Below are 24,863 nucleotides of genomic sequence, written 5' to 3'. Positions count from 1 at the left end.
AGTGACTCAATCTAATGAACACAATTTGTTTCAATTCAGGATAAAAGGTGTCTTTGTTTTTTGTATTGCTTGTGTATGAAAATGGTATGTCATATTGCACCTAAGTTCTGAATGACTGCTGCTGAAGTAACTTGCCACTGGATTTATAAACCAGCCTTCCTTCCCCTTGTCTCCTTAATAATACTTTTTCTGTTCTGAAATAGGTTGTAGGTTTCTCCTTGTTAAGCATCTAAACACACCTAACAAATGTGTGTAAATCCTATAACTGTCTATGTTTGTGTAGTATCATCACACATTGACTGTGCTTTGATAAGCTGAATTTCCAGGTAATACACAATGAAATGCTTATCAGGACTTTTTGCCTTTTTTTGCATGAGAAAGTTGAGTATTTCCTGTAATTTTAAATAAAATGTTTTTTTCCTTTCTTGACTCTATATGGACACCTGACCATATGAGTCTTCCAATCAAAGTGTGTTTAATTATAGAAATGGTAACAGGAAAAAAACCCAACACTGTGGTGGAGATCGTGTACTTGGTATAAAATCTGTTTTCTTTGTTAGAACTGAACATGAAAGAAAAACTCGTATGCAACTAAAGTTTTCAAGAAGCTTGTTCTCTACCAGTCCCCTAATAAAAAAAAAAAAATATTAGGTCTAAATTTAGCTAAGATAATCTAAATTTGTCAGAAGAACTTTTCTATTTTTCATGATGAGAGGGACTTTTTATTTGAGAAGCAACTTTGTTTTAAAGAAGTCTCAATTCCTTTGGGGCTCACTTCCAAAAAGTATAAGTTTCATTGAATGTAAGAGAAATATAATTAAGGGGGGGGGAGGAGATAGGATGTTTCTAAAATATTTAGCTTAAAATTTTAGAGAAACATAGTAGGTTTATCTTTCCATTACTTAGTAGGCTTACCTATCTGTAATTCAATTTTTTCCAGATGCTGTACAATCATCAGCTGTTCACTTGTGGCTACTTTTTCATTTTTGTAACCAGGTCATTCTGAACTATACAGCTCTCTTGACACAGGTGTCACTTATAGGTATGACTTGAACACCAGTCATTTAAGATTGGCTATCTTTATTGGCAGTCACATGGTTGTTTTATCTATGAGTGAATTTTAGTGGGAGTTAAACATAACATTGGATCCCAGTCAAGGAAGGGTAGGCTTATATTGTCTATTTTTCTATTAAATTTTTGTGACTTTTCTGCAAAAGTCGGTGAAACTGGACTACACTGAGTGTTTCTAAGGATTGCTGTTGATTCCATTTTGGAGTAAGGACTCAGATACAACTTTGTTAATCTTAATTCTGTTTTCCTCTGGGGCAGCCATTCAAATTGTAAACCTGTTGGTCTCTCTTCTACAGTTGGGATCTTTCTTTGAATTAACTTTATACATTTGAAAGAAAATTATGATGTGTTTGCCTTGTGTTTTATAACCAGTGACTTTTCTGTTTGGACACAGTGAAATTAATTGTGGCAAAACTGAAGTTGTCTGCCAACATTTACAGAACTATCTTTCTTATAACAAAATAATCTTTTTAGCGCAGTTATCAGCAAAATGTATAGAATATTGTTGTCATGCAATTTAGAAGTTGTGCTTCAGTATACCCTATTTTCTGTAATCTTTATTTAAAAAACCAAAACCTAACAACACTAAATTCTGCATGTCTGTTTTGTTTTTTTTTTTTCTGTGTGGCATTATTTAAAGGTAAACACTGCTCTCTTAATGTAGGTTGTGAGTGCTGCATGTATGCTTTTCAGAGCAGTAGTGTGAGGAAGCTGGCAGTGGAATGGCAGGACGGCCTCATCCTTATGACAGTAACTCCAGTGATCCAGAGAATTGGGATCGGAAATTGCATAATAGACCTCGTAAACTTTGTAAACATTCAAGGTAGGTGCTATGTACCATCTATTGCATCTCAAAAACTACAATAAAAGTCCATTCTAAAGGCTACTGTATCTGGTTGTGGCAAGTCCTGTCATAAAATTTGTAGTTCTTCTTAAAAGGAACACTTCTTAATTCTTTTAAAAGATATTTTCTAACCTAACTGATTTGTCAGCTTCCCTAATCTGTGGTTAGATTTGTTTTGCCATGGGTGGGATTGTAGTCTTTTTTTTAAAAACTAAATGCTTTGTGTGCATATCAAGACACCAGTTGAGTGACTAAATATATGAATTTTTTTGGGGGTGCTTACTAGGACTTACTTCCTGTTCATCACTTTTTAGTTGTTGATACTCTCTGTTAAGTAGCATACTTAAAATATGTGCAACTTGTTCACGATGATAAGTAATAGCTGCTTGCATGCAAGTATCACGCTCTATAGCACTTACTTTGTAAAGCTCTGTGTCAGATCTTGTTTTTGCCTGCATCCCTCACTGTAAGAATGTTTTTTTTAAATGCTTCTTGATTGGAAGACATTATGAAGTTAATTAGTGTTTTTCCAGCATATAGTGTTCAAAAATGAACTAAGCAAAGCAGTTGGTTACCTAGCAAATGTATGTGAAGAAGCACGTTGCTGGAAATATATATAAGCATCCAAATACGTGTGTATCTTCCAAGTACTTTGCCCTTTTAGAAGTGCTAAATATAACTAAAACATCTCTGTTAGCTAGCTAAAATTGTTAGTGATTTAAGCTTTTCCACTTGCAAGATGATGGGAAAAGAGCTAAGGAGCACATTCAATAACAGCAACTTAATTCACATTTTTATTGCATAGATTCAGATAAACTGGACTCAAGCATTGCCCGAAGTATTCTATGGGCAATTGATACTGTGGGTTATTTTCCTGTCATTAAATCTTGGATAATTGTGAGACATCCAAGAGGGCAGGAAAAGAGTGCACCAATAATTAAAAGGCTCACAGGGAGACCCACATAATTATAGGCCTGCCTGTGATGTGAATAATGGAATGGTTAACACAGAACCGAAGAGGGTGGCTGCTGCTGCTGGGCACTATAGGCTTATGGAATTAGCTTTGTACAGTTGCTGTTTTTATTAAGATGAATTTTTATTACCAGATGAACTGGTAAGTGGTTGATCTGTGCTTCTTATTTAGGATCAAAATGTGGCGGAGTATCAGCAAATGAACAATATAGATATAATAGGGCATTGTACACGAGTTGAGGACTGTTCATTGTCAGGTCTCGGAGTGTGATTGTAAATGGGTGGTTCATTGCTGAGTCCAGTTCATGTAGTTCATCTCTGATCCCATGCTAGCTCCCATGACTGGTGATCCGGAATAAAACCTAAAACTGATCTTGGTGCAGATGACCCATGATGGGGGAGCGTTAAATAATGAAAAGGACTCATTAATAGCATGTGATCTGAGTGGTTTGATAAACTGGGTGCAAATAACCATGCATTCTTCATATGACTAAATACAAAGTTAAACATTCAGGAACAGAGAATGTAGGCCATTTTTGTAGACTACATCAACTCATGATCATTGGTAGTATTGGCACTGTAAAGAACACTGTCTCAATGGGTAGTCAATTGAATGTAAGCCTCCAGTAACATCATACAGTCAAAAGGGCTAATGCAGCTGCTGGATGTATAGTGGAGTTACTGGAAGTCTGGTATCAGCAGTTCAGGGAGGATTTGGATTAGAGGGGATTCTGAAGACATAGGAGTTACTAAATATCTTTTGAGACAGGGAAAACTCAAAGGTTAAATAATGACGTCTTGATCAGTCTAAAGATCTTTGCAGAAACAGCATTATGATGATGAGCTTTAGTCAGTAGGCAAATTTTTAATAAAGTGTAGTAACTGGAAGCTGAAGCTAGGTAAATCCAGTCCAAACAGTGCACATGTCTTACCATGTGTGGTCTGTTGTGGATTATCTATTTTGGGGAAGTGTTTAAATAAAAAGCTGTGCAGCTCTCTGAAAAGATTATTTGATGCTGATAGGAGTTAACTCAAGGAAGGCTATGGCCAGTGCCTTTCAGAAAGTCTGCTGTTGATCACTTCGTACGATCTGAATTCAAGGTTCACACATCAGAAGGTATGAAATCTGTGCCACTAAAATAATTGAAGCTAAGTTGGATATATTTCTGGCAAAACACCACCCCCCCCAGCCAGTGTTTTATGGAAGGTTTTAATCTGTATGGTGGGGATACATTATTCAAGCTAACATCTGCTACTCCCCCCCGCAATAACGTAGACCCATTTTGGAAAGCTTTGAGAATCCAACTAATAGTTTGAGGTCATAATAGAATAAGGAATAAATTAAGGAGAAATATTTTGTTACCTTGTTCCTTTGAGATACTTGATTACTTCAGAGAATCCAGTTATTGGAAAATAGTGTACTTTATTCAAAAGCCTAAACAAAATAATTGCATTTTGGGTGGCTGAATATAGACATATTACTATAATTTCTGACTTACTTGTCTGGAGAAAAAGTGTCAATTGAAAGTCTGTGAAAAATGCAGTGTGAGGGGAAAAATGCTTTTGGAGACATAAGGTTTAATGGTATAACTTGAACAGAACTGCTTTGTTAAAAGGTTTGAATACTGAAGTCTTATTTGTCTTGCACTTTCAAAATATGCCTTGTTATCATAAGGAAAAAAAAAATACTTGAGGTTTGAGAAGTGTAATGGTGAAATAAGAACTTTATAATAAATCTCAACAAGGGAGTAATATTTAAGGTAGATGCTTAGCTGGTCACTTCTTGGTGCTTTGGAGTGTTTAATCCTCCAGCCTTAACATTCTTAAAATAGCTTAGATAATTTTCTAGACTCATAAAAAACATAATCTATGATTGTGAGCTGTCCTTCTGTGTGTAAGGCTTATGTGGCAGCAAGGATAGCCACGAGACTCAGCTCCCTTCACTGTGCCGTCTGTTTGAAGCAAAGGACGTGTGGCAAAACTGTCTCAGGGGGTGTATGTATTAATTACACAGGTTAGCATTGTATCTTTTTCTTTCTAGTTTGGAGAGTGTCCAATTTTTGAAACTTCTGGCAAGTTGTACCATTGTTTTCTCTCCTCCTTTTTCTTACTTGTTCTGAGGTGGGCAATGTAACGGAAAACTCAGAAGGGAGAGATTCAGAAAATAAGGACCAAAAATATAATGCAAATGATCCCTGGTATAAATCCAAAGACAGGATAAAATTATATGGTGTTAAAGCTAACTGTAACTGACAATACAAACAGGCTTGTTTGACCAAGCTATTACAAAAGTCTTTGAGATACTTTTTATTTAAGTACCCAAATAAGATGGAAGAGAACTTTCAGCAACCACGTGTGGACTAAATGGTGGCTAAGGTTCAATTAAATGGTCTGTGAATTCATATTTTCATTATTAGGTATTACTGTTCTGTGTTTTCTATATAATTTTTTCATTGGTTATTAGCTTCCTACATGTAATTTCTCTATAGTGCTGTAGTTTTTGTTGTTGTTGTAAGACTTTAATTCTAATTCTGTTGTACTAAGTGCTTTCTCTGGAGTTGTGGTGAAAAATCTGTGGCTTAAATTTGCCCTCTTCCTTAAGATTTGTCCCAGATTTAATTTACTGAATCTGCTTCTGTTTTAGTCCCATTTGATAGGTCCTTGTTTGTTCATTCTATTTAGATAGCATTAGATTCAAAGTCCTGTCTGCCCTACTGCATTAATGAACAAAATGTGGCTGTGCTGTGATTCTGTTGTCATGACACTTGAACCTCTTGAATCTTTGAAAATCTTGAACTTCTTTGAAAAAATTTCCATAGATGACGGGCTATTGTGCAGATGCTGAATGCTGAGAATTTTTTTCCCTAATACTATTTTTGCATGCTGGGAGGATGCATTCATGGGTTGTGAATGGAAGTGCCACTTGCCTCAGCATTTTGTAAGTACATGAAGCATCCCCAGAAGGGTCCTCTTCTCATCTCTGGAATGATATCAAAATGTATAATCTGTTTTCTACTGCAGGATGGATTTTATTTCTCTTGTAAATTGGGTTTCTGCAGTTGAACATTTTATAGTATGGGGTAGGCCTACACAAGGCATGACAGGAAAATAATCAGACCTACTTTTGCCATGGGCTCAGGTCATAGTCTGTAAATTACCGTGCATCATCTGCTTTAAGTTAACTGCAAACATGCCTGCTCTTAATTGCAACCTGGTATTGGCAGATGAAGAGCTCTTCATTTAGATTTTATTGGCACCAGGATGTAAAGCCCTCAGAAGAAACTGAGATGGGCTGGGAAGAGATGTTCTTGGCATCTAGAAAAATGGGCTGCACTCAGTGATGGCTTTCAGAAACATCAGTCTACCATTCTTTTGTAAGGTATCTAAGGTATAGTGAGTGGTCTTAAACAGTTTTGGGTTGTTTTTTATTTTCTTTTTGACATCCTTCATTTCTGAAACATCAGTTTGTGAACACTGCTGAGAAGGAAAACTTACTGACTTTCTGTGCAAAAATCTGCACACTAAATCCAGCACACAAATGATCTTTTCCAAATATAATCAGATATTATTTGTGGTGGACTTCGGCATCATGCAAAACTTGATCAGACCCTGACTTTTAACTAAGACACAAAGCACTTCAGAGGTGAAGCTATTATGTTCTGAACTATTATGCCCTAGAATTTTTGTGGACAACTCTCTTCTGCATTGCTGTCTGCTCCTTTCTGCTCTGAGAGTAGAAACTATAATGGCTAGATACAGGTTCAGTAAGTGTTTGGACCCAGTTCTTTTGAATTTGAACTTCTGAAGCTGGTTTTTAATAGATGGAGGTACTTTCCAGTTCCAAGGAGGAGAATATGTTTCTGAGTTTCTTAAACTTTGATTTTTTACCTAACATCCCATTTTGAAAATGGAGTAGGAATTGGTATATAAATAAAGGCAATTAATATTCTTTTATGGAGGTCATGTATTTGGGTAGCTTGACAGAAGTTGTAAGGTGTGAATGTATGCCTACCTAAAGGTTAATTCCTTGCTGCTTGAAAAATCCCTTTGGCAACTGAACACTCATGGGATTTTTTTGTTGTTTCCTTCCTGAAATGGAACTGAATTACTAAGAAATATATTACTCATGATTGAGAGAGCCCACTGAAGACCAAAATTATGTGAATATTTAAGAATTTTGGAGCAGGAAAGTGTTCACAGAGTTGCTGTGTTGAGCTGAGGGAAGGTCCTGTAGCACTCCCCAAATTAAGCAGAGAGAATTCTTTCCGAGGGCTTCCTTACTGAAGGTGGAGCCCCAAGTTAAGCGTGACTGCTGGACTGTGCTTCTACAAGATTTTGATGGATGCATGTCCTGAGCTGAGGGGTAGTTTTGTGGGAGTCAGGAGCTAATCCATCCATGGCATGTTCTTTCTACCTGAAATAGGAGTAAAGGAGAAACAAAACAGGCTAATTATGCTATGGAGAGAAGACCTTGTATAGGGAAACAGTGCTGAAAGAACCTGGGTGCACTTGCACTTGCTGCTGGCGGACTGTTCTGTTGGAGGCAAAAAAAAATGCCTGAGAAAGAAGGTTTTTTCCAGCATGCTTTCTATACAGCTTATTATAGCCATGTCTTCCATGGCTTATTCTGAAGGGAAGAAAAGGCTTATGAGATTGTGATGGTTATTCTACCCCTGGGGCATGGGGAGGGTGGTTGTGTGAACCCTCGCAAGACCCTAAAACCAGGAGAAAAGTCACTGGCTCAGGTAACTGAAATTGTGTGAGCAGAAATTTTCCTTCCATGTCTAGAGAGCTGACTCTTCAGTCTAGAATGCCGATCCTGTCCTGCCTTCCTAATCACAAGTCTCTTGTTTTTCTTACTGACTTCCTTTTTATAAAAGCAGTCTTTTGCTGAACAATCCCCCTTGTTCCTTCAGCTTTCATCATATTTTAATTTCCACTCTACTGCTTATGACATCTTGATTTTTATTTATTGTAAGACTTGCTTTTGAACTATTCCTCCAGTGTATTGTGGCTCCTTAAAACAGCCTACAGACATTCTAAAAAGAAAAATTTTAAAAAAGCTGTAGCATAATGCTTACTTAACCTCCCCCAAAGAAAAAACCTTTAGAAAATTTTATCCTGACACGTGTATTAATTTGCTTTGTAGCTTTTTGTGCTCGGTGGGCTTGACTTGTTGTCAAGCATTTGATGACCTATTGATGTGAAGATGCACTACATCAGGACTTGGTGAACTGATTTCTGATCAGTAAAGATACTGATTAGTATAATTACATACTAATGTTTAGATTGTCACAAAGCGTAGTACATTTTCCCTGGTTTAGACTTGCTGGGAAGAGGGATGTTTGTAGTTAAAAAATGGAGGCTGTGCTGCCTTGTTCTCAAAAGGCTATTGCTGTACCTGCTTATGAACTCAGTGGAAGGTGAATTCAAATTTTAAATATTAATCCAGGCAGACTTTACAGGAACAAATTAACTGTCTCCTGAAACTTGCATGGATTTGTCTATCTTGAATGATCACGAGCACAAATGAGAGATGTGACAAGAGAAAGTTAGCAATAACCTTTTCAGATGTGGTGTTTGTGTGCTGAAACCCGACAAGCTGGCAGGACTAGAAATAGCTTCGCAGATGGTACTTGGCACGGTACCGAGCAGCTCTCCTCTCGCACACTCCCCACCCTGCCTGTCAATCGCGGTACCCAATGGCTGCTTAGAGATGGGGAAACGGCAAGTATGAATTCAGCTCACAGGAGGCTGCGAGGTCAGACGTCAGTATTGCACTACGCATGGCTGAGTCAGTGACTGTTAGAAATTGAATTGAATTAATATCTAGAGGGGTTTGCGTCTTTGAACACTTAATGGACTGTATAGCTACAATCTCTTACCCTTGAGGGGAAGATGATGGAGGAAAAAGTAAGGCTCGCTGATGGTGCAGTGAACTACTGAAGAAATGATGGAAATATCAAATATGCTGAACTTAACAAGTAATGCCAAAGGATGCTGATCTGGCTTTCAAAGCTGCCTTCTTGGAAGGAACAGAATTCCTTTGTGCTCTGATTTCAAAATTATTTCCATGCTTTTGTGTTTCCTCCCTGATAGATACAAGAGGAAGGTGCGTATCCGTTAACAGGAATAATCTGTGGGCATTATTCAGGAGAACAATGAGGAAAAGGAAAAGTACTGTCCTTTGTGTGCACTGGTCAATTGAAATGTCTGCTGACAAAGAACAGACTTCAGGGGGAGGAAGAGGGGCATAAGCATTGTCATTGTGTAAGTCCTAGCAATATGAGCAGAGCAGATTTCTTTTCTTCTAAAGCCTTATAGCATTATATCTGTAACTTAGTGTATAGATAAAGCTCTATATCCCTATTCTACAAGTGTTGATTATGTGAATCATCCTAGGAAAGGATTGGAGCTAAGTTTATATTTTAAGAAGACTTAGTTAATATAAGTTTTAGAAGATAAAGGGAGAAAAAAAGGGTAAAAATCTTGGTTAATATTCCACTGCTACGTCCTTTTCATTTAGATAAGGTTTTGGGGTGGTTTGGGGGGTAATAAGTATATTGGTTTAGCACCATAATTCTGTGTAGACAAGAGCCTGTTTTATAAAATAAGTATGTTTTTTGGCAGCATTCAGTAGGATGCACATGAAGTTTTTGTATTGGAATACATGCTAATTGTTTTAGCAGTAGAATTAATTCCCTTTAATGACTTCTTTTAATTATTATTAAAATATTCAGAGCAATATGTTGTTATGTATAAAGACAAACTGAAGCTGTCCTTCCACACATGACTCCAAAGCATCATTAAATTGAAGAGCATTTGCATTTTTTAAAAACAGCTCTTCCCTTATACCAAAAATAGGAAGCGTACCAGTATGACAAGTGTGCCATTTTGATGGTACTCTTTTTCCTCCTTTACATCATATTAAATAGGTTTGCTTAAATAAAGCCTTGAGCTTATTTGGTTTTCTTTGTGAGGCAGCTGCTTTTAAAGAAAATGCCTCTTCCCTTTACAAAGGCAGAGCTTCCTTGATACCTGACTGAGGGGGGGAAGAAATTCTATTACTGACCTAAGTATATTGAATTTGTGAAGATTGTCTAAATATACCAGTATTCATAGGGTTGGGTGTTCCCCCACCACCACCCCCTTAGGAAAGTAATTGATAAAGCAAGACTCTCTTAGCTTTCCTTCATAAACTTTTCAGTACTAGATGGTCTACATATATGGTGCTTTTTCCAGTTTTAGTGAATGAGGAAATGAGGCTGTGGGTTTAAAATGTTGGATTTTTTTTCTCTCTCTTACAGTTCTAAATAAAATGCAATATGTTACTAAGCGCGCAGGAGAAAATTTTGCTTATAGGCTTGGTGTTGTGCCTCAGTCACTGCCCATGGTTTCCACAGCACAGTGCACAGCTGGTAGTCATTGGCTGGGGAATTAATTGAAAGTTGACATTGCAAATACTTCTTTTCAGAGTGAGATAGAGATCTGAAACTATAATGACTTTCTTGGAGGCTTGAAGTAATGCACTGTGCAGAGCACCATTGACTGTTGTAGGCTGAAATTACAGATTAATATAGTATGGCAGCCAGATGCCGCATGAGACCAAAGGCTTCCTGGCACTTTTAATTATCAGCGGTTCACTGCTGTTTGAGAAGTACTGGTGTTTTATCTGGTCTGCATAATGCTTCTTTGAACCACAATACTTCCTAACAGTTTGCCTGTTCTTGCAAATGGGGCAGCTCTGCTTTTGTTGGTCACTTTTCCATTGCTGTAGGTAGGTAGCTGTGTCAACACAACTGTGGAACTCCCTAGTGAATGCCAGTTTGGCTTGCCTGCATCGCTGGGGACAGGTTTGTAGTTAAAGTTCCATTTTCTACAAACGTTAGGACTTCTTGAACAAAATGCACTGCCAAGTCTTAGTTAGCAACATAAGAAATCAGTATTTTAAAACTATGGAGAGAGTGAGTGAATGTTTTGGTTGTAGTAATGCATGAAATAACGTAACTCCTAACAAGTTTTGCATTGCTGGTATGGAGCGAAGGGTTTTTGCATTTCCCTGCAGAAACAACCTCCTGTCCCCAGTGGCTTTAATACAAAACCAAATGGAGCACCATGCCAGATCAAATGACATAACAAGTCCTATAAAAAAAAAAAAAATCAAAATTATTTGGTAGTTCTGCTGCCTTCATTTTTTTGAACACTTGCAACTTCTTCTAAAGGCTCTTTACAGGAAAAGAGAAGACACAGGTGGTCTTTCATATGTACTGGCCACAGATGTAGCTCCTTTTTCAGCCTAACTGATACAGTAGCTCAGTGACACGGTTTTCCTAGTCAAATGTTGCAGGGTAAAGCCAGTGACTGTATCTTCTGACATGCTAGATTCCACCTCTTTATTTTCTCTTTGTTCAGATCCAAACTCATTTTAGTTGTCTTGTTTATTGTAGAGCAAAGTTGTATTTCAGTGGTAGTATTTATCTGAGTACACATGCTGTTGAACAAATGGAACTTCAGATTTTGTCAGGTATATATCTAACAGATCAAAGAAATAATTTTTTTGTGTGTGTGTACTGTGACTCAACAGTGATGAGATTTAAGATTGACATTTTAGATGGCTGTTATTAAGATGAGTGAAGATTCATGATTCAGATGGTGCTGTCTCAAGCCAAACATGCTTGAATTCTCAGAAATATTCCAATTTTGGCTTGCATCTTGCATCTTCTGGCTAATAGATAATGTGCCAGTCTCACAGTTAGCATTAATCTGTACATTAAAGGGAGGAAAGTACAACACAGAAGCAGAGCAAATGAATGGTGTGGCCCCCTGCAATTCAAACAGCTCTTTGAAATTATTTACTAATGTATCTGTTTCAGAAACAATTGATTTAATATTTAAGGATTCTGTCCTCCTCCAGCTGGCAGCCTCTGCCTCTTTTTGTAGTGCGGTGCGCTGAATTGATGGTTCATGTGTCCGTGCTGCGAAGGGTTGGACGTGGCTGGCAGCCGGAGGCACGTTAATCTCTGCACGCTGCCCCTCTCCTCCCAGGCTTGCTGGCTGTATGTACCGAGGTAGGAGTAGCCCCAGCTCCGATACTGGGAAGGTATAGCTGAAACAGTCGTGCCTGGCGTGTTTAGTCCTTAATTCAGATGTGACTAAGGAGGAAGTACGATGCCAGCTGAGTCAGTGTCACTTCCTGTAGCACCTGTTTTTCTCAACTTGTGTAAAGAGATCATTAACTAGGGCTTGCCCTACTTCAGTGTGAGCTCTGAATCACTGCTTAGAGGGTAATGTGGCTTTAGATCGTTTTCTGGATTAAGAATCGCATTTTAATTGCCTTCTCTGTTAAAGGGTAATTTATGTCTGCTCTGCCAAAATGCGTGATAAGCCTGCATATCCTTACAGTGGTTCAGTTTCATTTTCTAATGTGTTTCCCTTATTTAAAGCAACTAGAGCGCTTTAGCTGTTGAGAAATAGTGAGTCATACATTTTGATACTATAAAATGTGGCACCTGCAAAACTCTGGTTTCTCACAGCATGGCTAGAAATATTATCAGGGCTAGGATCGAAGCACTGCTTTAACAAAGGCCTGATCACATGTGGCTTTATTAGGATTTGCTGAGATATTTTGTCACAGGACTGCTATGTATGTGTTTGAGTACTCCACGCAGGTACACAGACACATACACACACGCTCACCCACCCCCTTTGTGGGATAGTTGGTTGTAACATGATGTGCAAATATAAACACTTTAGGGGCAGATGAGATAGAGTTGTTTTTTTGGTTGGGTTTTTTTTTTTTTTGAAGTTTGGCCATTTCTTGGGAAGTTTAGCTGTAGTAGTAATGAATATCATCATGTATAAACAGGGGTCAGACTTTGGTTTCACGTTAGGTTTTAATTATAGGCTGCAATCCACATTTCTGATAATTTTGGGGCATATTTTGTACCTATTAAAATGCATATGTCTTGTATGCATGTATATGTGTGGAAGAAAAGGTGCAAAGGTTTTCCTAAATTGTTGATGTTCTTGAAAGGAAGGTTTGCAGATCTCACTCTTGCAAACTTTTGCACGTTTCACTTTCATAATACAGAATTTACCTTTCTCTAATAGAGAAGTAAAACAAGTAAGAAGACACGTTGGCCATGCTGAAATGCTATATATCTTAATACATTCAGAATTGCATTGGAAGTCCTGAGGAAAATTCTATTTCCTTTTAATGAAAGTGGTTGGATCATCTTTATTCTTGGGCTGTAAATCTGAGCATTTCCAGCCATAAGCAAGGTTTGCAGTTCTTTTACCTGATTCAATAGACCTTTGGCTGACTTCACATCCTAAAGATGCTTGTCTTATTGCAGCATATTTTAAGCTTGGCAGGAAACAGTATTGCAGTAGATTCTCTCTGCACCAAACTTTCTGCTTTATCGGATAAGAGATCCTTCCCTCATTCAAATGGGGTGGGGAGAAGCTTGTGTTCCTTAGCTGAGAGGTATATTTCTTATTCTTTGCATTGTGCTAATACTCATTTTGTGCCAATGTAAACTGCATGAGATCTATCATAGCCTTTTTGTTCTGATTTAAGCTCCTCTTCTTATCGGTCACTGAGACCTGAAGCTGAAACATGTCATGCTAGATGTTCAGTTTTTTGAATAGTTTTTTTTTTTGTCGTTACTTCTAAGCAACTTAAAAAGAGGACATTTTGCTCAACTTGTTTGTACAGTTCATGCTTTTAAAATTTGTTGTGCTTTTCTTAGCTAGGTCATCATTCTTACCTCTCTGTGTTCTTGAATCCCACAGCATTCCTAGCAGTCATATTTAAGGTCTCTTGGTAAAAGTTGTGGGATTTGCAGGCTGCGAGCAAGTGGGGCATTGAGGCTCCTGTGGGAAATTATGACCCTTCTTTGTCTGTCAGACCTTGTAGTTGTGCAGATGTCTGTCTCGGTTATCCAGTACCTGAGGCTTTTGGAAAGTTCATCAGTTAAACCCATGAATAAGATGTGTTGTCATGTCCACGCTTGAAATACAAATAGCAAAGGAACTGATTTAGGAATTCCAGTGAGGTGTAAGGACACAGATATGTCTGTGCTGTCCTGATATAAAAAATTCTGGTTTAAAGAGTACAAATAAAAAGCGTAAGTATTTTTAGTAAAATTCAACAATAGCTGTTGCAAGTTGATACTTAATTTTTAGATAGTTTCTGAGAGTACTCAATCTTGAAACTGACTGGTTTTGTTGGTAGGTTTAATAATTAATTGCAAAGTGTAATCAGTATCTTAATTTAAGGAATGTAACATAGCAATCACAGTCTAAAAAATCTTAAACTGTTACATTAAAATTTGCTAGTTTAGAACAAATGTCCTACTTGTTACTGACAGTGCTGTAGGTCTTGGCTTTAATAATACAGTTCATATGTTCGCTGGCTGGGTTGTGGTGGCTTACTGTTGTTCTGTCTGAGAGTAACTGAAAATTTAAAAAACAATGTTCAGAAATAAACCCTTGGTTGGTGTGTCTTGATGTATCAACTAGTTTAAGGCTGACCACCTTTGTAAAGGGCAAGTTGCAATAAAAGTGAAGTCAGTACTAAAAGCCTGTGCTCTGAGAAGGGTTTTCCAAAACAGGTTTCACTGGAAAAAAATACTCCTAACTTAATTTTATGGTTTCATTAGAACATTTGATTTAACAGTAAGAATAAAAATAAAATGCTCAGTTGTATTTGACTTGCCTGTTCTGGAAGGGATTTCTGTGAATACAGGTTCACAGGCAGGCTCAACTGATCAGGCAGTGTCTCTGTAGATCACACAGCAATAAACAGGTAATTCTTGCTGTCTGCTTAATGTTCCAAATCGTTGTTCATGTTTGTAAATATAAACATGAGTACAACAAAGAAAATGGAGGTGGATAATATTAATCTTCAAAACATGTACATGGAGTGTGAATGCCTTTAAAATTTAAATGTATAATGTTTCTGAAATTTTGAAATGCTGAATGTTTCTCTCATTTCTGTTTTCAGCACCTCATCTCGTATTGCTAAAGGAATAGACTATACGAAAATGAGCCTCCATGGTGCAAGTGGTGGACATGAGAGATCAAGGGACAGACGCAGATCAAGTGACAGATCTCGTGACTCATCCCATGAAAGAGCAGAATCTCAGCTCACTCCATGCATCAGGAATGTTACTTCGCCAACAAGACAGTATCATTCTGGTGTGTTCAGATCTATAGTATTTCAGGATTAAAATTCTTAAACTTAATTACTATTTTGTGAAAAGAATACAATAAAAAGCATTATTTGTTGATGCTACAACATACAAATTTCTTACATATACCCTGGGCTGGGAGTACCCTTTTTTGATAGGTCATAACTTTTTTTTCAATCTGCAGTGTGTACTCCTATGTGATGCTCTTATTTAGTTCAAATCACAAGAACAATCTAATTTTTCTAAGAAGATAATTGACTGAACACTTCCCCTTTACTTGGTAGGGTTTAGGTATTTAGAAATATAGGAAACACTTTTTTTTTAAGTGACAAAACCTGGTTTGTTTCTTTGAACTACAGCACTAAACACCAGCTGTGATGCATAGCTTCTATATTATGTTTAGTTGCTTTTTCAGTACTAGAACGCTAAATTTTTGTTGTAAAGGCTTTGGGGTGACGAGGTGGCTTTGATGTCCAAGTGGTAGAAACTTCAGGATCTCATATATGGACAGTTATTTTTGAAGGTTTCTTTAACTAGAATAGATTTAATTGAAAGAATTTGTACTTAACTTACCAAGTTGCTATGTTTTGTGCCTGGAAAGACACAAACTGCATAGAACGCATGTAAATCTATAATTTCATTTCCTGTTTTTTCTCCTTCCACCTCGTCCCCACTTAAGATCGAGAAAAGGATCATAGTTCGTCTCGACCAAGCAGCCCTCGTCCTCAGAAGACTTCCCCTAATGGTTCCGTTGTTAGCATGGGGAACAGCAGCAGAAACAGTAGCCAATCAAGTTCAGATGGGAGCTGCAAGGCTGGTGGGGAAATGGTGTTCGTATATGAAAATGGAAAAGAGGGAGCTCGGAATCTAAGAACTTCTGAACGAGTAACACTCATAGTGGACAACACCAGATTTGTTGTAGATCCTTCTATCTTTACCGCACAACCTAATACCATGTTGGGCAGGTCTGTATCTTTTTTATTTCCGTAATCTCTGACTGTAGAAGAGAGCCATAAATGCTTTGTAGATATTAAAACTGTTTAAATAGCTGTTGAACTCATATTGCTACAGCTGATCTGCTTATGTTTAATATTATCAGTTTGCAAAGGTTTTTAAGTAAAAATCAGATGTAAGTTCTCCTCTGTATTTGGCAGAGATGCCAGTAGATGTCTATTGCCTAGAGAAAAGAGAGTTCATAAGTAAATTAACATTTCAATGTACTCATTTTGTTCTATCTTGCTGGGCATTGCTTCTGAATTCAGTCTGCCTCATTCCATCTCTTGTTTTTAAAGCTAGCTGCTTCATAAAACAAAGTAGTGAGTATAGATAGTCTCTTTCAAAATAGCAAGGAGGAAAACCTTGAAGGAATTTATTTTGCTTAATGGGCCTACCCTGACAACATTCAAGCTCAGCACATTTATCTTCTGAAATGCTTTTTGGACAGGGGAATATCAAAGAGTCAGTATAACAGATCAGAGCCTCTCAGCAAAGACACCTAACACTCAAAATGGCCAATAGTTGAATGAAAGTCTACAATATGTGTGTATATTTTCTGTAGAAACTATAATGAGCAACATATTTAACATGTTTACTTGGTCAAATACTGACTAGTTTTGCATTGTCTAAACGTAGAGAGTGCCACTTCCAAACTTGCGGCAAGAAAGAAATGAAGGTTATGTCTGTGTCACTTTGGATTTGGCTTTTTCATTAAAATGTTAAGCCCATAAGGATATAATAATATTTTAAATAGATATATATAAAGCTACTTGCCAAAGTACAGGTAATAACTATGAGTAAACAATTTCTGCTTTGTTTAAATCACCACTGTGTGGGAGAAGAAGTATCTTGGTTCCCTATTTTGTGAAAAGGCGGGGGAAGAATTACAGAGAAAGCAAAAAACGCTTCTCTGTGTAAATAGTAAAGGGAAATAAAGAGAAGTAATCATTAATAGAATTAAATCGTTGATGTAAGGCATTTGTATATGTGTAATACATGCATACATGTCTACATGTAAAGATCCAGACTAACAAACTGGGGGTCTATCAGTGTGAAGTTATGTGGTGAAACAGTTTCCTCTTTCGTGCCCAGCCTCAGAGTAAGTGGTGCTGGCTAATGCACTAGATTTTTTGTGTGTGTGTGTTGCTGAGTTATTCTCCCTTTGGGTTTAGTTCAAGGAACAAGCTTATTTTATCTTCTGCTAATTCAAAAGTAGGTTAATAAAGATATGGAAATACTGCTCTAAAATGCAAGTTATTTATAAACCCACTTTCCCCCAGTGTCAGTTCACAGGACACTAAACAGGAACAGCTTAGCTAGTATGTTCTGGGAGGTAAAAGTAACTATAATAAGAATGTATTATTTGCCTTAAGCCTATATCCTGTTAGACTGCCTTTTTCCTAAATATTATTTCTTGTCTTGAAGAGTGGTCAGAAGACGCATGTCAAATCATTAAGTGAAAAAAGTTACTTCATTCTCCATTATAAATGTGCACAGCACACTAGCTCTGTTTCTTTGGATTGTGTGTCTGAAAGCAAAGCTTTGCCTTTGGGGTATATTTGTAAATAAAACAAAGAGTAGATGGCAATACTTTTTGTAAGCATAGGGTGTAATTCTGTATCACAGGTGTGTTTTAAAAAGTCAGCTTTTTTCCTAGTGATCTAATGGGATACTGTAGATACTGTTCGGGACTTGCAATTTTTTCTTTAGTGTAACTTTCCTTGCATCCTAGCGGGGAGAAATACGCTGTACATGCTACCCTTAAGTATGGGTATCTTCTATCAGAATGTTATTTTAACTTTTGAATTAATTAAATCTTTTAAATGAAATTGAGGTGAGTTGCAGGTACTTGAACACTAAGTCCCGTTTCTTAAACTACCTCGAAAGTCTTTAAATAATGAGAATTCCCCAACAAAACCTGTTTTTCTGCTACATTACCCCACAAATGCCAAAGACAACTTCTTTCGGGTTCCCTCCGCCTTTGGCACTGGCAGGAAACGGCCTGGTCTAACCTTTGTTCTGATTGAAGGATATTGGCAAGTTAAGATTGAGAAATAAAACTAGACTTTCCTGAGTTACACTGCCCTTCTTTCTATTTTCTAGTAGTCTTGCTAAACATAAACCAAACTGAACAGTGTACATACATCCGAGATGGAATAGACTGGTTTTTCCCCTGCCATTTCGGTACAATTTTTGACATTTTACTTTTCAGATTTACCAAAAAAAAAATCATAGTAAGGAATTCTAACCAAATTACTTTTATTCTTGAGCAGGATGTTTGGATCAGGCAGAGAACATAACTTTACACGTCCTAATGAAAAAGGAGAGTATGAAGTTGCTGAAGGAATTGGTTCCACTGTGTTTCGTGCTATTCTGGTGAGTTTTCTTTATGGAGGGGAAAAAAGGCAGGGGCAAGCACTGTGAGTATTAAGAGGCAGAACTTCTTTATTTAGCCTTACTTGTGTTTCTGGACTTTGTGGATGGAATAAATACTGCTTTTCTGTATTGTTATCTAGAGGGGAAAAAATGTTTGATATGAAAACACCCCTAGGTTTTCTAGACATGTGCATGTGACAGCCAGAGAGAGAGAAAGCATGCATGAAATGAACCAAAAAACTACTGCCTGCCAGAAATGTGTTTGCCTTCTCCTATGCATCTAGTTCATCTAGTTCAGATATATTCAGCACAAGAAGGGCTGAAATTACATGAAACAGAGTACTGGAAGTTAACTTACTGCAGGTAAGAGGAGAAAAGCAAACTTCAGTCTGAGAAGAAAATAGCCCCTTATGTATTTCATGTCTACACAAAGAAGTAGAGCTGCCATACTGCTTTGTCAGCAGGATCGGAATAGCAAAAGCTAAGAGAAGTACAGATAAAAGACAGTATACATGCACCAAAATTATCAGTATTGATAGTTGTCACTTAAATAACAGTTTTAACCAGAGCTCACTGCGCTGGAAGCAGCTCAGAAAATTGATAAATTTGAGGATAAAATTCACAAAGTTTAACATATGTTGCCCTTTTACATTTTAGGGGGTTTGCTTGTGGAGAAAGCATCATAAATGAAATGATGAAATGTTTCTGTCAGTGAATGTTGAAGTGCATTGTGTTTTTTGTTTGCTGCATTACTATAGGATTACTACAAGACTGGAGTGATACGCTGTCCTGATGGGATATCTATTCCTGAATTGAGAGAAGCATGTGACTATCTCTGTATCTCTTTTGAGTATAGTACTATTAAATGCAGAGATCTCAGTAAGTACAGAATTTATTAAAATAATCTGAATTTTACAGACTAATTTAAGCAAATATATGGGGGTGGTTAATTCCAAATTGTGTCCTTTATTGAAGTAAGGAACATGGCTGATGCTACATGAGCAAAATCCATCCTTTTTAATCTCTTACATAATAAAGCTCCAAAGGCAATGGATGGACATCTTTTGAAAAATAATGTTTCTGATATTTCAGTATCTGATACTCAGATATTTTTCTGCTGTGGTCAGCTCTGTGGAATACTTAAACTCTACTGATGCATTTGCAGTACAGATACAGTAACATTAAGTGCTATCTTTTTTGCAGAGGAGCGGGAGGATAATTCATTCAACTCCGTGCTTAAGAGAATTAGGCTCTGTTGCTAACAAAAGTAGCGCAGCTTTGCCGGCGGTGTAAGGTGCATGTTCCCAGTGTGTAGTGTCCCTTCAGCTCGTTCCTTCCCTCAGCACAGCCAAAGTTTTGGCCAATGTTTAAATGACCTGGCCTGTGCCTTTGGTTCCTATGATCTCATGGTGTTTGTGCAGAGCAGAGCCCGGTGCAGGGCCAAGCTGTGGCATGCCAGCTGTGAGATCTGCATGGGGCACCTTTGCCTTCACCGGCAGTGCCGTGACCTCACGGCGTGTTGCCTGCTGAGTCACACTCTCAGTGCACATTGTCCTTAGCAGAAGGATTTAGCGGCTCATGCTGTGAGGGTTTTGAGAGGCTTTGTTTTTAAGCTTATGAAAAGTGGGTTGCATGCTCTACTTTTTCAGCAACTGGCTTAAATAATGTTTCTTTCAGGAAGCCCGAGAGGGCTCTTACACGCAATTACTGAATGTTTAGCAGTAGTAAAACATGAAGGAGGTCTCCTCAAAGTCACTCCGCTGTCTGCCCAACATAATGTTAATATCTGCAGGACAGCCCTATTAGTTTGAACTTCTGGTGTGGCTTCTGGTAAACATTTGAAAAAGTTCTGATCTTATAGAAACTGATAGACTAAGTGTCTTTACAGCTGTCTGCAGTGAATACTACAAAATAAACAGAACTGCTGTGTTTCTTATTCCTGCCTTCATTTCTTACCAAGCTTTCAAATGTGCCTATGCTTAAAATTTCGTTCCAGGTGCTCTCATGCATGAATTGTCAAATGATGGTGCTCGCAAACAATTTGAGTTTTATCTAGAAGAAATGATTCTCCCATTAATGGTAGCCAGTGCCCAAAGTGGTGAGAGGGAGTGCCACATCGTTGTGCTGACAGATGATGATGTGGTTGACTGGGATGAAGAGTATCCTCCGCAAATGGGAGAGGAGTATTCACAAAGTAAGTTTATTTTCATTGTTTCCACCAAGCCATGCTATGGTAGAGGTAGCAGTAAATGTGCTGATTTAACTTACCTGTACATAAGCATTGTTAGCAAAGTCTTTACAACATCCCTAATGCCTCACAAAAACTTAGTTTTGGTAGTTCTGCTTAATATTTTGCTTCACAGACGCGTATGTTGCATGTTATGTTCAAATCTAATGAAAAAGAGAAGCTAATTTTTATTATTAAGGTATTGTCAGTCAATGAGGGGGAAGGAAATACTTTTTCAGAAAGAGCTTGATGAGAAAAATGGATAGGAGTTATGTTTACTCTGGGAGAACAACTAGAGGGTTTTTTTTTGGGGAAAAAAAAGTGTCTTACTATTTTGGAAGTAAAACAGTTTGGTGTATAGATGAGTTAAAAGCACCTGTGAACGGGCTGCCTTTCCCTGCATCAATGCTGTCCCTGTAGCTGAAAATGTTCCTTCAGTGTGAAAACTTGAAATTCAGGGTTTTGTGGGGGCATGTAGGAGCTTGAGATACTCTGTACTCCAGTAGTATAAAATCTTCTTAGAAGTCTCTTCAAAGTATTACAGTTTTTTGTTGTTTTGTTTTTCTTTAAATAAAAAAACCAAAACAAAAATCACATTTTTTGAGAATGCAAACCTGCAGCTCTTCCTAAAGAAGGGAGAGTTGATGTGAATATAGGTCAAATGTGGCTGTTCTAATGCAGTAACACAATTGGCTTCGGTTTCTAGGACCTTTATGTCTCAAAGGTGTCAATTAAAAATACCCCCTACCCTAAGTAATTAGTTAGGCACACACTTGCCTTTTACGTTTATACTTTTCATTAACAGTTGATTTGGATCTCTGCAGCTGTACGGGATTGATGGCCCCGGTCCCTTCTTTTAAGGTGCTATAATTGAAATTTCAGAGGTGTCCCTCTTGTTCTCCTTCACGAGCCTGGGTTTTCTGAAACCGCTTTGCAGATCTCTTACATAATGGCAAGCAGAATGGAAAGATTTTTTTTTAATGTCTGCAGGAATTCCATCAAAAAGGGAAAAAAAATTGAGATGTCTTTCTTTGTGGAGGTGGGATTGGGAGTATATAATGTGGTTTGCTTTGTGAATTTTCCTATTGCATTCCTAAATCCAACAAAAAAACCCTAAGTGTATAAAACAGACTAAATTGATAGGGAGAAGAACATGTGCAACCAACCCATTTCACAGTCCCTTCAGCCGTTTTTCTCTGATTTCTGTTTTGGATATTTTGAGGAATTCTTGAGTCTCTCCCCTTATTCTGAAATAGAAATAAATAGAGTAAAGCAGAACAGTGAAAAAGATAAATCTTTGTGTTTTAAGACTAGAAGTTTAATCTTTGAATACGGTTTTTCCTCATTAAAATGTATTTTTAGTTATTTACAGCACAAAGTTGTATAGATTCTTCAAATACATTGAAAATCGAGATGTGGCCAAATCAGTTCTGAAGGAAAGGGGGCTCAAGAAGATCCGACTGGGCATTGAAGGTAGGAGAAGCATTGCTAACTCTTTGGGGGGGGAAAAGGTCTGCTGCACTTACCTGCTTTGCGATCGTCTCTGCAGTTGAAGCCATAAGGGTTGGTATTGTCTTTCCTAGGGATGTTAGATGATAAAACGGCCAGAGGGGGAGTGGTACCCAATAAACAACTGGTCCAGCTAGAAAACCCGATTACAGGCTCATGCCTGGTCTACAAGATGTGTCTAGCTGCTAGACTGTTTGCAATGTAACTTAGGTGGTTTCGACTGACTTACGACTTGCATCTCATGCCATTTGCCCTTTAGTTTTCACGCAAAGTCTTCTCCGTACTTTATTTGAAGTAATGATGCATTTTTACAGCTTTGTATATTCTGTTCTTGGTCTGGTGTCCTTTTCAGGGCTTGGAATGAAAAACTTCGTGTTAAGTTGCAGGTAAACATTTTCTTTCAGGAAATACAAAACTATCAAGTGGATCATTGAAGTGCAAAGAAGTATTAATCTGAAATAAACATCCTGTAATTCAGGAGGCCGATCTGTAAAATCTCAGCTCTGGGTTTGCAAAAGACAAGTACATTAAGTAGCCTTAGATTTTTATCCTGACTGTAACAACTGGGTTTCTTTGCATTTCATCTTCCTTCTGATTGTTGACCCAAATATTTTAAAATCCAGCCTTTATAATTTGCAGGATTTCTATCACTCACTCACCAAGTTGTCATAGTTACATTTGTAATTTACCAACCAAAAGCAAATGCTTTTAACTGCTTGTGATCTCTAAAGTAAGTAAGTTCAGCTGAACAAGGTGTGAGCCTTCAGACTGATGTGCCATTCAACTAAACAAGAACTGGTTTTGTGCGTAACACTGGCTAATACCAGATTATTTGTGCTGGCACTTCTTGCTTTAGACAAAGAACAACTGTGTGACTAAACTTTAATGCTAGTGCCCCATAATAGTATGTAACTTTCTAGTAAATGAAAATTATTGCTTAGGCAGAGGGGAGAGATGACTTGAACACAGCGTAACCGGAACTGAGAACTGGTCTCAAACGATGCATTTTCATCGTTTGGGGGAGCTGGGAGGAACGCGCTGGGATTCCACTTGGGAACTTAAACCACAGATCAGAGTGACGCTGTTCTCCACTTTTGAGATCTCATGTCCTGCTTTCCAGGTCACAGTGTGTTAGAAACAGCGGCTGCTTTTGGCTCGAGGGAAGGAGCAACTAGCTTTGCCTGTGAAGTTTGGAAGAGTTGTCTGGTGGCAATATATTCACTATCAATAGCACTGTAGCCTCTTTCCTTACAGTTTGGTTGGTAGTTAAACTGCTGACTCTGTGTCCCCATGCATAGATAACATTAAGGACCACACGATGGCATCTGTGTCCATTCAGGGTGTTGATGGAGATGATGACTAATCTTCACTATGCTTCCACGTGCTGCCGTTTTGTAAAAGAAAACCCTGAAGTGAACAGTACAGGAAATGTTAACTTCTGCCGTACTCTGTTTCTTAGGTTACCCTACATACAAAGAGAAAGTGAAAAAGCGACCGGGCGGAAGGCCGGAGGTGATTTACAACTATGTCCAAAGACCGTTTATTCGGATGTCATGGGAGAAGGAAGAAGGAAAGAGTCGGCACGTTGACTTTCAGTGTGTGAAAAGCAAATCCATTACAAATTTAGCAGCAGCGGCAGCAGATATACCCCAGGACCAGCTTGTGGTAATGCATCCTACCCCCCAAGTAGACGAGCTGGATATTCTGCCTATTCATCCTCCACCTAACAACAGTGAGGTGGATGCTGAGGGACAAAACCCACCGCTCTGATCTAGACTCTTACTAAAACAAAAGCATGCTACTTTGAAGTGACTCTGTACTCAACTCATACTGCACTGCAAATCCAGTTTTTTCCATTGTGTAACAGTGTTTAGGATATTGCAGTACGGACCTTTGAAAAGACCAAAGGGAGTCCCCGATTGTTTTTGAAAGAGTACAGATCAAACATCCCGGGGTTACAGTTACATACATGTATGTGTTTACCAGTAGGTTTGTGACATTGGTGATTTGTATGCCGGACTGTCCTCACTCTTAAGCCCCTCAGAACCAATGGGACGCTGGTGGCTAGTTGTACATCAGTATTGTTACGCAGGGGTTAGAATGCAGAATTGGAATTGATAGTAGCACTTTACAAATGGTTGATAAATGGAATTTGAAGCCATTTTTTATAAATGTGTTGCACAATACTAACAAAGTGCTTCTATCAAAAGTATTAACTGTAAATAGTTTTGCTCTGAATAGATTGACCCTTTTAGTGTATATGGTTGAGCACAAAACTACTTACTGTTGGGTTTTTGGATTGAGGACATGATTCAATTACCCACGTAACATCTTGTTAAACTCAAAGTTCTTCAGTGAATTTTTTCACTTGTTTGCAGCGTGAGCCATGTTCAAAAATTGTGAACAACGGATAGGGGCTTTATCTTAAATTTTGCCTTACCTTAATCTGTTCACAAATATTTATTTAATACATTTTTCATAAGTGTCACAAAATAGGAAAATGCAAATGGTTCATTCTTCATTTATTAATGATTGTAAACAAGTTTTCATGCAAATAAAGTTTCCATTATTTTAATGGGTTTCAATTATCTGTGAATGAGATTAAGTATATGGATGAGTTTTGAAAGTAGTTGCTTTTCTTTCCTCAGGGAAGGATGGTTAATAAGTGAAAACC

General features: G+C 37.9%; 1 protein-coding gene across 2 annotated transcripts; it reads left to right on the top strand.

Annotated features, from left to right (window-relative positions):
• The first annotated feature begins 983 nt into the window (after window positions 1-983).
• Window positions 984-24,764, top strand: BTBD10 (BTB domain containing 10). Of its 2 annotated transcripts, none has more exons than XM_009288839.1 (8): window positions 984-1,042; window positions 14,895-15,088; window positions 15,761-16,046; window positions 18,351-18,453; window positions 19,212-19,332; window positions 20,450-20,647; window positions 22,043-22,153; window positions 23,649-24,764. In XM_009288839.1, the coding sequence occupies exons 2-8, from the start codon at window positions 14,935-14,937 to the stop codon at window positions 23,957-23,959; spliced, it is 1,284 nt and encodes a 427-aa protein (XP_009287114.1). In that variant the 5' UTR covers window positions 984-1,042; window positions 14,895-14,934; the 3' UTR covers window positions 23,960-24,764. The 2 variants fall into 2 exon arrangements, with proteins under 2 accessions (XP_009287114.1, XP_009287113.1); XM_009288838.1 differs by lacking the exon at window positions 984-1,042 and adding an exon at window positions 1,736-1,894.
• The last annotated feature ends 99 nt before the right edge of the window (window positions 24,765-24,863 follow it).

Source organism: Aptenodytes forsteri, unplaced genomic scaffold, assembly GCF_000699145.1.
Source record: "Aptenodytes forsteri isolate BGI_AS27 unplaced genomic scaffold, ASM69914v1 Scaffold8, whole genome shotgun sequence".
Lineage (NCBI taxonomy): Eukaryota > Metazoa > Chordata > Aves > Sphenisciformes > Spheniscidae > Aptenodytes > Aptenodytes forsteri.
Note: the sequence above shows the minus strand (reverse complement) of the source record. Positions and strands in the feature narration are given on the sequence as shown.